The sequence below is a fragment of the Mustela nigripes genome, chromosome 12, assembly GCF_022355385.1.
Source record: "Mustela nigripes isolate SB6536 chromosome 12, MUSNIG.SB6536, whole genome shotgun sequence".
In the NCBI taxonomy this organism is placed as follows: Eukaryota; Metazoa; Chordata; class Mammalia; order Carnivora; family Mustelidae; genus Mustela; species Mustela nigripes.
This window is the reverse complement of record NC_081568.1, coordinates 156,242,886-156,256,927: the sequence shown is the minus strand read 5'-3', so window position 1 is coordinate 156,256,927 and position 14,042 is coordinate 156,242,886. Positions and strand designations below refer to the sequence as shown.

The 14,042-nt window shown below is 56.2% G+C and overlaps 1 protein-coding gene across 1 annotated transcript in view; it reads right to left on the bottom strand.

Annotated features, from left to right (window-relative positions):
* Nucleotides 1-2,059: 2,059 nt before the first annotated feature.
* WNT3A (Wnt family member 3A) overlaps nt 2,060-14,042 on the bottom strand; it is a 40,875-nt gene continuing 28,892 nt past the window's right edge. Inside the window, exons 3-4 of the mRNA XM_059416284.1 lie at nt 8,501-8,766; nt 2,060-3,158 (exon numbers count right to left, since the gene is read on the bottom strand). Of these exons, the coding sequence (XP_059272267.1) occupies nt 2,679-3,158; nt 8,501-8,766 (746 nt within the window). The 3' untranslated portion in view covers nt 2,060-2,678. The remainder of the gene's footprint in view (nt 3,159-8,500; nt 8,767-14,042) is intronic.

Below are 14,042 nucleotides of genomic sequence, written 5' to 3'. Positions count from 1 at the left end.
CATGGAGCCCAGCCTGTCCCCCCCACCCCTGACTCCTCAGCCCTCTCCCTCTCTGTAGGTTGGTCTGAGTGGATATCAGGGCAGGGCACAGAGCTGGGGCACTGAAGGGCAGAGAGAAGAGCAGGGACCCTGAACCTGGCTTGGAGAGTGACGGTGCGGCCTCAGTTTCCAGAGGCTGCAGTCAACCCTGTACACTCCACATACCCCTGAATCAACATGGAGGGGCCGTGGGAGACTTCAGCCAGCAGGGCACCTTGCTTGTCCTGGGGGCTCTCCCTGCCCAGCCAAGAAAGGCAGGTAGGGGGCTCCCAAAGGCAGGGCTAGCCCATCCCCACCCTGAGGTCCTGAGCATGGTGCCCACCATACATTTAGAGGCTGCCGAGCCCTGCCAAGCCTTGCACACTAGTTATGCCCTGCCACAGAGGGAAGGCCAGGCAACCGGGCTTGGCTCTGACCCCAGGCCTGAGCTGGATGAGAACAGGGAGGAAACCCTGTGACATCCTGGCCTCTCGTGGTGGCTCTCTCCCAGTAAGGGATGTCCCTGTGGCCTTCATGCTGGATTCCACCACATGAGCTATGACTTCTATTGGCCTTGGTCAGAGGAGGCCAGGCCCAGAAGAGCCCCCTGAGACCTAGGCTCTGTCTGCACTGGCCAGCCCTGGGTTGAGGGGCTGTGTCTTACCTCCCAGCCAGGCCAGGCTCTTGGAAAACCCTGGGCAGGACCACAAGGGGGACCCCATCTCTTTCCCTGGTGACCCTCCCCCTTCCCCTGGACTTCTGGCCTCTGCGGGCCATAGCAGAGGCCCCGGGGGTCCTCCTGTCTTGGCCCATGGACATCTCCCCTCCCAGAGGGCCACCACCCATCCAGCCCCTGCACCTCACCAACCCCCTGCCAAAAATCCAGTACAATCCAGTCTCGTTTCATAGTTTCTTCTTTGTTTGTTTTTTACTTTCTCCCCAATTGTTTGTAACTCACAAGCTATGACTGCAATGATTTCTTTCATAGAAAGAAAAGGAAAACAACAACAACACAGCTGTTTGTCTTGCTCCAGTGTATGGTGGCTGTAGCAGCATTGGAAATAACATTAAAATCACAAATGCAGAATTCCAGGCCGAGGGAGGTGGTGTCCCCAGAGGTGTGCAGGTCATGGTGCCGCACCGTTTGCTCCCCCTGCCTGGGCGAGGGCCCTCCAGCCGGGGCTGGGAGACATTTCACAGTGGCAGAGGCTGGGGGAGCAGAGGTCTCTGCCTGGCAGCCCCCCGGGGGAGGTCCCTCCGCCTACTGTTCCCAGGCAGGGTGGATGAGTCAGAAGGAGAGGAGCCACCAGCCAGAGGCTCCTGGACACCACAGCCACAGCAGCAGGCCGGGGGGGGGGGGTCAGTCCTGGCCATAGGGGGTGGGATGGTGACCACCCCTCTGGGGACTGAGGGGCCTTCGCCCGCAGCATGGGTGTGGACTCACCCTCCCAACCGTCCCCAACAACCCAACCCAAATCGAAGTGAGCCTCTGAGGCAGGGGAAGGGCAGGCCAGGCGGTGAGACTTTCCATCAGAGGCAATGTAGAGATCTGGGCTGGTCAAGCCGAGGGTGGGGCCTGGGGGGTGCTGCGCCACAGGAAGAGGGCCCAGGGGTCCGAGGCCAGGGCACACAGCAGCAGGGGCAGGGCCAGGCCTCTGGGTCCAGGCCCCTCTGCGGCTAGGCCCCACGTGCTTTCCCCAGGCAGGACTGGTTCAATCCCGTCCAGGTTCCTGGGGCTGGGCGGGGTGACGGCTGTCTGGTTGGGCTTCTGGTTGGGGCTCCGGCAGATGCCCGGCTGACGGAGGGGTGCCACAAGGCCTCCAGACCCCTTAACTGTCCCGGAGCACCCGACTTGGAGGTTGGATCACAGGGCCCAGAAGAAGGGCTGGGAGGAGATAGGCCAGCCTGCCGGGTCTCTGCTCCGCGCAGGCCAAGTGGCTTGAAATCTCACAGGTGTGCTGGTGGGGAGGAGGACGGCCGCTGGGCACTCCGCCCCGAGATGACCCCTCCCCACGCGGAAGCCCCACCCACGGAACCCCGCCCCCCCACCCAGAAGCCCCGCATCCGTGTAGAACCCCAGGGCCCTACCACAGGGGACTCTCCTCCCTTACAGGAGTACCAGTCCTGGAACCCCGCCCCCAGGGAGAAGCCCCGCCCCATTCAAGGAAGAAACCAGAACCAGTCTAAGGACATGGTCCCCATACAGTTACTCCTCCCGCCACGCCCGCCCTACTAGGGAGGAGCCCACCCCTATCCAGGAACCCCACCCGGAGGCCCGCCCCCAGAGAGGAGCCCCGCCCCATCGAGGAAGAAATCAGCGCTTTCAGGGCGGACCCCGCCCCCATCCGGGTGCCCCACTTGGGGGCCCCGCCCGTGTCAGGAGGACCCCCGCCCCCTTCCAGGGAGGATTCCCGCCCCTGTCCCGGGAGGAGACCCTACCCCGTCCAGGACCCCAGCTGGGGACTCGCTCCCGTCCTGGGAGGAGCCCTGCCCCTGTCCAGGACCCCAGCTGGGGACCCCTGTCCCTGTCCCGTAGGAGCCTCTAACCCGTCCAGGACCCTAGCTAGAGACCCCGCCCTCATCCCGGGAGGAGCCCTGTCCCCGCCCAGGACTCCAGCTGCGCCCCCCGCCGCCTTCGGGACAGCCCCGCGCCGGGCGCACTACTTGCATGTGTGCACGTCGTAGACGCGCGCGCACTCCTGGCAGCTCACGTAGCAGCACCAGTGGAAGACGCAGTGGCACTTCTCGCGGCGCCGTTCGGTGCGCGCGTTGTGGCCTCGGCCGCAGCACAGCAGGTCGCAGCCATCGATGCCATGCGAGCTCACGTTGCACGTGCGGTCGCGCGTGCCAAACGAGCCGGTCTCGGGGTTGGGTTCGCAGAAGTTGGGCGAGGCCTCGTAGTACACCAGATCGCGCTCCGTGGGCACCTTGAAGTAGGTGTAGCGCGGCCGCAGGGTTTCCACCCAGCCGCGCGACTCGCGGTGCTTCTCCACGACCATCTCCGAGGCGCTGTCGTACTTGTCCTTGAGGAAGTCGCCGATGGCACGGAAGTCGGGCTGCGACCACCAGCAGGTCTTCACCTCACAGCTGCCCGACAGCCCGTGGCACTTGCACTTGAGATGCATGTGGCTGGCGATGGCCTGCAGGAGCGTGCCGGGGGGCGTCAGGGCGGGCCCCACGCACCCCCCTCTCTGGCTCTCACCATCCGTGCAGGGGCCTGCTCCCCAGGGGTGCGCTCCCTGCCTGCACCGTCCCAGCCCCCACCCCATGTGCTCCTGGCAAGCCCAAGGCAACCTGTCTCCTCCATAAAGGCCCTTCGCGGGTTCCCGGTGCCGCCTCTTCTCTGTGGTGCAGGTGCTCTTGTGGGTTTGCACCCTGGCTGACCCCAGATTCCTGGAGGGCAGGGCCTGGGAGCCTCCCCTGTCTCCTGGCTGGGTCTATACAGGCAGCCTGTACGACTGCGTGAAGGAAGGAAGGGACAGTGACAGTAACTGATGGTCTGGTCTGGGCATGCAGGAGGGTGGACATTAATGCTGACTGGGAGAGCCTGACACCACAGCCCAGAGGACATGTACCTGGTGGCAAGGCCAGGGGCTGACCAGTACCTGAGCATGACTAATGGGAGTGGCTTGAGCAGCCCACATTCAGGGTCTGGGAAGCTGGGTTTATGGGGCTGGACGGGAATTCCAAGAGGAGGCAGGTAGTGTGGAGGGACGAGGTTGGGGGACTCTGGGGCCCTGAGGGCCAACAGCTGAGGGATACATTTTTTCCCTTTTCTATTGGAGGGAAGGGGTGGGGTTGGGGGAGAAGGGGTGTGTAACTCAAACCTACCTGTCCACCGTTGCTTGGACCACTGTGGTGGATGCCTGCCACCCATGAGCCCTGGAGATCCTCAGGCAAGAGGATGTAAACTACTTCCTTCACCAGTTCAATAGTGATGGTGATCACTACTGCAATGATACCATGATGGTTGGTAGATCCGCCTTGATAAAATTTAATGTTAAAGCTAATACCACCCGTTTCCTCCTTCATTGTGGCTACAGGGAAGTGTACAGCCAAGTGCGTGAGTCCCATTATACTCCTGTTGGCCGGTGTACAGTGGGCTCTACATCCAAACCCTGCCTCTCTCCTGTTTCTTTTACGTGTCCCTCTCATACTGGCCCTTTCTGGGCGTCAGTACTATCTGGCATCCCTTCCCCCAGTTCATTTCCATCTCATATCTATGTTCTTCTCTTCTTCTTCTCTTCTCCAGAGGACAGACCTCTTCGGTGTCTTCAGGTCGACTTTTATCAAAATTATATATGCTTATACCTTGAGGAGTCCAAGAGTCTCTGAGACTCGCTCCCACACCCACTTGTGCACAGCACCTTCCTGACCAGCCAAGGCAACACCGTGCCTCTTGCATGTCCAATGGAATGTTTGTCTGGCTCCTTCTTGAGCATTGGGGGCTCCAGCAATGTGTCCCCTCTCACCATGGAGGGTGGGAAGTCAGCTCCTCACCATCACCCCACTGCTCCAGCATACAACTGCCCAGCCCCCTCCACCCTAAAGTGGAAGCATAATCCAGCTAGAGTGATATCCAGGACTGGCGGTATTGGGACCGTGTTAAAGTCATACCCAGCCAAACCCCACGACAGGGTAGGATTCCTTTCTTTTTCTACAGAATTTTATTGTTGCTGTTTTTTACATACTTATTACAGATTCAGACTCAAACCCTCCCTAAATCATCTGAATATCCTCTTTGAGATGTTCAAACATGCGGCATATACTGTGATTTCAGCTTCTTGGAGATAAATTTTTCAGAGGCTATCTGGTAGATTTTGTGATGTGTGCATGCCCAAACATGCTGCATATTCTGTGATTTCAGCTTCTTCAAGACATCTTTTTCAGAGGCTATCTGGTAGATTTTGTGAAATGTGCATGCCTGAAAACACATCTTTTCTATGTAAAAAGTGGACAAGATGGTTGAGCTGGGTATAAAATTCTTGGCTGAGAATCTTATTTTCTTTAGGACTCTGGAAGCATGGCTCCATCTTTCTTCCAGCCTCCATTGCTATTCTTGGGAGCTTGAATGCCACTTTGATTCCTGATCCTTTCCATGAAACCCGCAGCATAGAGGGCTTCCCTGTGAATTTCAAGGTGTGATAGGTCTTGATATGGGTCTCTTCTCTCACGTGCCAGGGTCACTTACTGGATCTGTTTGGTCTGAAACTTGTGATTCTCAGTCCTGGGAATGTTCCTGCCTTCTTTGCCAACATTCTCTTCTTCATGTTCATCATTGTCTCTCTTGGACAGATCCTCCTTGTTTTCCATTCTTTTCCTATTTTCCATCTCTTTGTCTTTTTCCTTCTGTTCCATGGACTCGTGTCTCAAGTATCTGCCAACCTTTGTGTGGGGAGTTTGGTTTCTGCTATTCTACTTTTATATACAGCAGCTTTCTTTTTCTCTTAATAACATTTTCTTTTAATTTAACACCCTATTTCATTTTTATGGAAAGAGTATTTTATCTCTCTGGGGATAGTGGCAGTTTTAATTTTCTTTCCCTTTTTTCAATCATTTAAAAAACATTTAAGTAATCTCTGTGCCCAGTGCAAAGCTCAAACTAATGACCCTGAGTCACACACTGTACAGCTGAACCAGCCAGGCACCTGGAGTAGTGGCAGTATTTGAAGTTTTCATCTCTCCTTACAGTGTCTCTTTCTCACAAGTTCTGTTTTCATTTGTTTTGGTCTTCACTTTTGTGGTTGTGAGCGGCTTTCCTCAGATGTCCTGGGATCCTTGGCTGGCTGCTCATATTTAAAAGGAGAACACTACACATCCTGTTGGGGGCTCATGTGCTTGGTGGGGGCTTATCAGCATAGGCCCTCATTGTAGAGTGACCTGGCCACTTTACTTCATGGGGGAACCCCAGGTCAGTTCATTTGAGTCTCTTCTTGGGTTGATCCAATCCCCAGGGGAGAGGGTCATCAAGATTCACTGTGGGATACAGAGACTAGGAAGAGAAAGATGTGTGTAGATGGAGACAACTTTCTCTCAGGAAACCTTACCTTCCCCAGGCTGTCCTTGGTGTCCCTCGGTCCAGACACACTGTGATTTGCCCTTCCTGGAGAACAGACCTCCAGACTTCCACCATGGTAAAGGGTAGGGACTTTTCCTGGTTGCAAGGAGTTGGACAGAAGATCTGGTGGGTTATAAACTGCTTTTAAAGTGGATTATCAGCCCATCTTCCCATGTTTAGCCCCATTATTGATCTCTAATTTTCAAGATACCTGATACTAGTAAATCCTGGGTTGGTTCTCAGAGTTCTCCTCTACTGGTTTAAGATTCTACTTTCTCCTAAGACCCAAGTATTCATGGATTAGTTTATTAGTCTGAAAACTTTTGCTGCCACGTTAGCCCCTGGTTTCCATTGTCAGGTGTGATTTTGTTCTTATGTGTTGTAATATTCATTTGCTGTCATTTTAGTTGAGTTTCAGGGGTGCAGAGGGATGCTTCTGTTTTGGGATTCCTCATAGACCCTTCAGTCCTACAATGGCCATGTGATTCCTTCCCAAGTACATTCTATGACTTACAGTTTCTGGTTCCCTGCTGAGACATTCAGACTTGCAGTTTGGCTTTGTAAACTTAAGGAAGCATATTTCTTTGTTTACCATCTGCATCTCCTAATTCCAGTATCTGGAGTCCCTGTGGACTTGTCCCTGTGGGTTTTGCCAATGATCACTCATTGTATCAGTAGCTCATGTGACAGGCTATCCTTCTTGATTATGTGCTGAATGCTGTGTTTAAGAAATTAGTCGTAGAAACATTTTTTTGACTTGAAAAAGGCGATCCTCCTCCAAAGAGGATTTGCCTGCCTTTTCCAGGTGTGTGGAAAACCCAGCAATTGGGGTACACCATAATCTGCTCTCAGATACTGAGATTTTTTGAGCCTGCACATGTGAGCAAGGGCTGGTCTCCTTCTGGTTTTCCTTTACTCCCCAGGGTCCCAGCCTAAACTGAGGCATGGTTTCCTAGAGATAGCACTCTTGGTGGGGCTGTTGGCTCTGGGAGGGTTAGGGTTAGGGTTAGTATATATGCTGTAAATGCAAAACTGGACAGAAGTTCACCAGTTGCCAGCCATTGAACACCTGCTCCCCAGAAACTCCCATCGTGTTCTCTTCCAGCTGCATGGAGTCCCCTGTTCAGCCTCTGACACCCTTATACCCGTCCTTTTATGAACCCAAGTACTTTACTTCCATGTGGTCCACATTATTGCTACATGTTTCTTTCATTGTGAGAGATTTTTGGTCCTGTTTGGGAAACCGTTGCCTACTCCAAGTTCACAGAAATGTTCCCCTATGCTTTCTTCCTACCATGTTTCTTTGTTGGCTTTACCTTTGCCACCTGGGTTCATAATTGACCTTATATATGGTGTGAGGTAGGGGTTAAGGGTTTTTTTTTTTTTTTTTTTTTTTTTTTTTTCTTTCATTCCTACATACGGTGATCCAATGGGCCAGCACCCTTCACTGAAGACCCTATTTCTTGTCAGCACTGCACTGTCTTCCCCGGGATAAGTCAGGTGACAGGCAGCCCATGCTTTTAACAGGACACATCCCACATTGCGTCCTGTATTTGTCCTGTTTCTGACGGAAAGATGAGTCAGTCACCTCATCTTTTGTTGCTGGCAGTCAAACATCGCAGTCCCCTGCAGTCCTGGGTTCTAAGGCCAGCCCCTCATTGTACTGCTGAATCTGCTTGGGCTCTCTGGGCTCCACCAAGTGCTCAGGGCTCCATCGGCTCCCCGTGACCTTCAGATGCCATCCTTCCTGCTGGGCCCCATGTTTCTTCTTCCTCTGCTCTCTTCTTGCTGTTCTACCAGATGACCTCACTCACAGGCAAGCACTGGGGCTGCCCCAAGGCTCCTGGCTTCCCTCCACCTAGAGAACTGTGTTCCTTTGCATACACTGTTTTCAGCACCACTGCCGACAGAAGGCTTTTTCTTGAGATGCCAGCCTGGGGTGTGGCCCCTCTGAGGTGCCCACGTCACTTTGTGTGTGCCCTTCCTTATCACACAATGTCCCACGCAGTGCCGTATGGACCTCGCTGTCTTTCTCCTGGGACATGCAGGCACTCCTGCAGGGCAGGCCTTGAGCCCACCACCCTGCCACCTTGTGGGACTACCCTCGACCCTGGTGCAGCAGCTGGACTGGGCCATTTCACACAGCCCTGGCACAGGGGAGCAGCTCCCTAGCCTGGCCACCACCAACAGCCCTCCCTTCAGGGGACCAGGGCACATGTCCAGCTCAGAGAGCTTCTGGCTCCCCAGGACCTCAGGAATGTTGTCAGAGGGTGCATCCCCAGACCCCATTGTGTCTGTGCCCCTGCAGGATGCACAGGGCCTGGACGGATGACCCCTCTGCACCCGAGAACATGCAGGCCAGGAGCCCCAGGACACTGCCCCACTCCACACACCCCCAGAACCCGCCAGGAGCTGCCATTGTACCTGGCGGCCAGCCTCGTTGTTGTGACGGTTCATCGCGGAGCGGGCGTCTGGCCGGTTCTCCCGCGCATCGGCAAACTCCCGAGACACCATGCCGCCAAATTCGATGTCCTCACTGCAGCCGCCCCACTTCCAGCCCTCGCCCGGCAAGCCCTGGTGCCGGCTGCTGCAGCCACAGATGGCCGCCGAGCCCTCAGCGCATGAGCGCGTCACAGCGAAGGCCACGCCGGCAGAGGCGATGGCGTGCACAAAGGCAGATTCCCGCGTGGCTGTGGAGAGAGGCGACCGGGTTGGCAGGCCCAGCAGGGGTTGGGTGCTAGAGCCTGGCCCGTGGCGCCGTGGCCTCTTGCTGGGCTGGGCCTGGGCCCCCGGGGTGGGCGTGCATCCTGAACTCACAGTCACCGAGTGGCCAGGCAGGTCTGCCCTTGGTGCAGAACACCCGTGGAGGAGGACGAGTATCAGGAGAAAGTACCCGGGGGCCAGCCAGCCCAGGAGTCCAGGAGCAGTGCTGGACAGCCCTCCCTGAGACTCCGGCCATCTGCGGCCAGCTCCCAGCCAGTGCTGGCCAGGATGTGCAGGATCTGAGCCCTGAGCACTGCTGGGGGCAAAGGGACTGGGGCTGCGCCTTGGACAGTGTGTGACCTCCTTTTACAAATGGACGTCTCCCCTGTGGCCAGGCCATGCGGCTAGGTATGTACCCGGGAGGACACCCAGGTGCTCGCGGGGCCCAGGAAGCAAATGGCACAGCCCCAGTGGGGAGGCTTCAAAATATCTCTCTGCAGGTCAATGAGTAGAGATCTGTGGCCTGGAAAAAGTCCATCCTGGGGATGTGATGTGCAATCCCCCAATCGAGGGGGACTTCTGGGGACCTCTGCTAACATATCTGTCTCACATGTTTGGAAGCTGCTGAGAGAATGGGGCTTCAGAACTCCCACCCCAAGACTGGCAACGGGAACCCTGCGGGGGGATGGATATCAACTAGACAGTGGTGACCATTGTGCAATGCCCACATGTACCAGACCCTCGCGTTGTGCACCGGGAACTGAGCGTCTTGGGTCAGCAGTAGTGCACTGCCAAAAGGAAACTGGAATTCGGCCCAGCAGGGACAGAATACGGAGCATGGTAGATACAACCAGTAAACCTCCTCCTTGGACCCCAGCAGTGCAGAGTGCATCTGACCCAGATGTCCAAGCCCAAAGCGTCTGGCAGCCTAATGGCCTGTTTGGGTGGCAGCTCTGGCCCATACACTGTGCACTGTGCCTCTTGTTCTGTCTGCACACCTTCCCCTTCTTCATCCCAGCTCCAGGAATGGCCACCTCTTCTGGGACCTGCTCCAGATCGGTGGCCTCCACAGCACTCAGTGCCCTGTACCAGCCCCCTGCGCCCAGCCCTAGAAATGCTGAAGGCCTCAGCATCCAGGTTCCTGCAGACCCCAGGGGCTGGTCTGGAGGCTACCCAGGCCCCCAGAGGCAGGGGGAAACTGAGGCTGGGGAAGTGGTTTTGCAGAAGAGCAGTGGAGAAGGGCTGGAGCTCGGGAAGGAACTGGTGAGGTGGGCCAGGAGCGGACAGAGGCATGTGAGGGGCATTGAGGGAGGCCTGGAAGCACAGAGCATGTGGCGGCTCTGCAGAGGCTGGACCCCAGCCAGGCCTCCTCAGACTCTGTGAGTGCACTGCACCTGTGGGTCTGTACAAGCCTTCCATGCTGGGCATGGGGTGGGTGACCTGCATGTCCCCAGATTCCTCCTAGGCAGCAGCTGGGACAGTGCTGGGGCACCCAGTGGCTCCTGACACAGAGTGCAGCTGCCTCCCCATCCACATCCTTGCCTGAGAACTTCTTTTTTGGGACGGGGATGAGTGGGTGGGCTTTCTCCTGGGGAGGGAAGAGAGGCTGTGAGGAGTGGCTGTGGGCTCTTCCCCATGCCTCCTCAAGCTTGCGAGCTCCAAAGCCAAGGCAGGCAGAGGAAGGGGAGTATCGAGACGGGCTCCAGCCAGTAGCATATACACACTCAGACTCACTCAACAACCAACACACCTGTCACCAAAAAGCGCACATTTACCATCCCGTGCCTCCCCCCACCACCCCCGCTCCCCTCAGGCCTTCCCTGAGTCCAGCCCTCAGCATCTGTCCCTGCACCATCAGAGGCTCCTGGAGGGAACCCAGAGCCCTAGCCTGCAGCTTCCCCCACCCATGTGTCTGCACACACACACAGTCACAAATACTCATGCACAGACAGGTGCACATATATGAACACACATGCACACACCAACACACACGCACACCACACACACTCATAGGCAGGTGCATGTGTGCAAACATGCGTGCACAGGTATGTGTACACACAGGCTGAGGGCACAGCCCTTTGCTTCATGACCACCTAGCCCTGCCTGGGCCCCTCTGAGTTCTTGGGGTTATGTCCTTGCTTGACCTGCACACAGGCCTGTCCCACCTGCTGCCCTCCCAGCTCTGGCAGCTGCTCCCTGTCCTCCAGCCACACTCAGCCCCTGTCCTCCCCTTAGGCAATTTGCAGCTGCTCCTCTGTTCATGTGCACCTGCCATTTCCCCTGTCTCCTCCTCAGGCTGGGGTCCAGGCCCTGGCATCTGGGTGTGGTCAGTGCCTGGCCCGGGGAGTTCTTGCCTCTGTCCACTCCCGATTTGTCCCCTCCCCAGCCTGGAAGCTCCCTGAGGCGGGGACTGTGTCTTGTTCATCTTTCATTTCCAGTGGCCCTGGGCTGGGACAGGATCTGCAGGATCTGAGCCCATGGGGCTGGCTCTCCACCCTTCCCCACTCAGCAGCCTTCACTGCCCCCTTTCTCAGAGGCCAGCCACTCCCCCAGACGCTGGACGCCCTTGCCTCACTTTGCTTCGGTCACACAACCCGTCAGTTCTCAGGCAGGCATGGTCTAAGGCCTCCATGAATAAATGCCAGTGTGCCCTGAACACGGAGCCTTGTCCTTCTGTCCCGCCCTCCCGCAGAGCCCACCTTTATTTTGTCTTCCCAAGAGAATGTTCTTCTCCAGGTGGGCTTGGCTCCTTGCTTGCTCACCCTGCTAGAGTCCCGGCCTACAGCCTCCCCTACACTCTGTGCAGGGCCCTGCAGTCTCCTGGGGAAGACTGGCATGTCCTGAGCATGGCTGGAACCCAGTACCCACACCAGTGCCTTTCTCCCTGAAACCTCGGGCTGCGCCAAGCTGGCTGGGGCCCCTGATGGCCCTTCTTCAGGCCCTAAGTGCCTGATCCCAGCCCAGGGAGCTAGAAGCACTCCTACTGGAGGAGGCTGCCTCTGCCTCTGCCCGCTTTCCCTCTTCTGAGATAAGGGGAGAGCCAGTGAGCCTGCGGCCTTGCTCCTTCCCCGAACAAGGGCTTGGCTGCTTATCAGGCTCAGGCAGACAGGCCAGGGTGCTAGACACATTCGAGGGGAAGGGCGTGCTTGGGGTGGAGTGGAGGGGGGGGGCCTGAACTTGGAGGAAGCAGAACTTGGTCCTGCCCTGCTCTGTCACCAGCTGGCTGTGTGACCCTGCCCAGGCCTCCCTCCCCCTCAGGCCTCCATTTCCCCTTCTGCCCAGAGAGGAAAGGGCTCATCACACACGGAGTCCCAAAGGCCGAGAACACCTTGTCACCTGCCTTCACCTTGCTCCAAAGGAAAAGAACCCTCTGAGGAGAGGCCACAGGACCCATGGCCAAAAAAGTGTGCGGCAGTTTGTTCTGGCAAAGGAAGTCTGTTTTCAATGGGGCACGCAGCCTCCACACAGGTTGGGAAGGCTGTGTCCTGGTGTGGCAGACACCTGGCCTGCCCTACCTTGCTGGAGGGGTCAGGGCTGTGGACACCCCAGGGGGAAGGCGGTGGATACCAACTGGCCTTGAGCAGATGCTCCAGGGACACCCATGGAGGCCCTCTCACCAAAGATTCAGGAAACATCAGGCAAACCCAAAAAGCCTGACCAAGCTCCTCCTAGTCTCGAAGGCACGAGAGGCATGGGCCAGGTGGACCTAGGACAGGATCCCAGACAGGTGGTAAGACGGGTGAATCTGGGCAAAGTCCAGAGTTCACACTGGCAGATCTTTGTTCTGATGAATGCGGCTGCATCTGGGGCTTGTCAGCCCTGGGAGTGGGGAGTGGGAGAGGAGATGGACTCGGCACCGTGCCTGCGATGTTTCTGTATGTCTACAGTTCTTGCAAAATACAACATGGAAGTACATGCTAGGGTCATGCAGAAGGAAGACCCCCAGTGTGTCCAGGTGATACCCCACAGTAGTGGGGCTTCTGATGTAGGGGTCTCTGGCAGCCTTCCTATGAGCAGGAATCACAGGGCATGCCAGAACACGTGTGGGTTGTGTGTATGTGCGCGCGCGCGCGCGCTTGGGTGGAGAACCCACAGCTTTTATGGGATTTCCACAGGGGGCTGAGATAAGAAGGTCATGATCTGACTGGCTGGGGCAGCCTCAGGCTTTGGAGGAGGTGGGACAGGGCTCCCCTGAGGCCGTGGTTGGGGAGGGCACAGTGGGGACTCAGACCAGGGTCTGGAGCCCTGGCAGCCGCCCCAGTCACAGCAAAGCTCTTAGCCACCGACACCAGCTTTGTCAGAGGTTTCTGCTTCTATTTATACAACAGAGGCATCCAGGGAGTGGGAGAGGAGCCCTGACACTGTGGGAAGGGAATCACATCTTTGAAATGAGATTGTAAACACCCGTCGAGGTCACGGCAATGGACTCCAGCAGGTCAAGAGAGGAGGAGAGCACATGGGTGCCTGGGATAGAGTCAGCCAGAGCCCTTGGAGGTGCTCAGGACTGCCCTGCTGGCTCCAGGACATGTCTTCACACCTGTGAGATGGGCTTTGTCTCCCTGGGTCTCTGAACTCCAACTAGACCGATCTTGTCTCCAGACTTGGATGTCACAGGCTGGTCAAGTAACCGAGCTCACTGGAGGACTGAACTAGGACTGCCAAGGGTTGTCACTTTTCTCTGAGAGGAAGACACATGGAAAATGACTGTCACAATTTTGTAATTGAGGTTGGGGTTGGGAAAAGAAAGAAGAAAGGGAACTGGGTGACAAAGTCGTTTTGTGAGGTAAGCATCCTCCTTGGGGAAAGCCATCTTTGCCAGAAACTTGACATGGTTTCATTACCAACTATTTATTGAGATCCTGCAAAGTATCAATGATCTATCCCTTCTTCCATTCATCTACCATCTTCCCATTTATCTTTCCATCCAACCATCCACCAATGATCTATCCATCTACCATCTATTTATCATCTATCCATCCACCATCTCCCCACACACCCATCCAGGCATTCACCCATTCATCCATCTGTCCAACCATCCACCAATAATTTGTCCATCCACCTTCCATTTACCTATTCACCATCCATCCATCCACCATCCATTTATCCACTCACCATCCATTCATCTATCCATCAAACCATCCATTCATCCATTTGTCCATCTATTCATTTGTCTATCCACCATCCATTTATCCATCCACCATCCTTCCACCCTTCCACCCATCCACCCATCCACATCCATTTATGCATCCACCCACCCATCCAT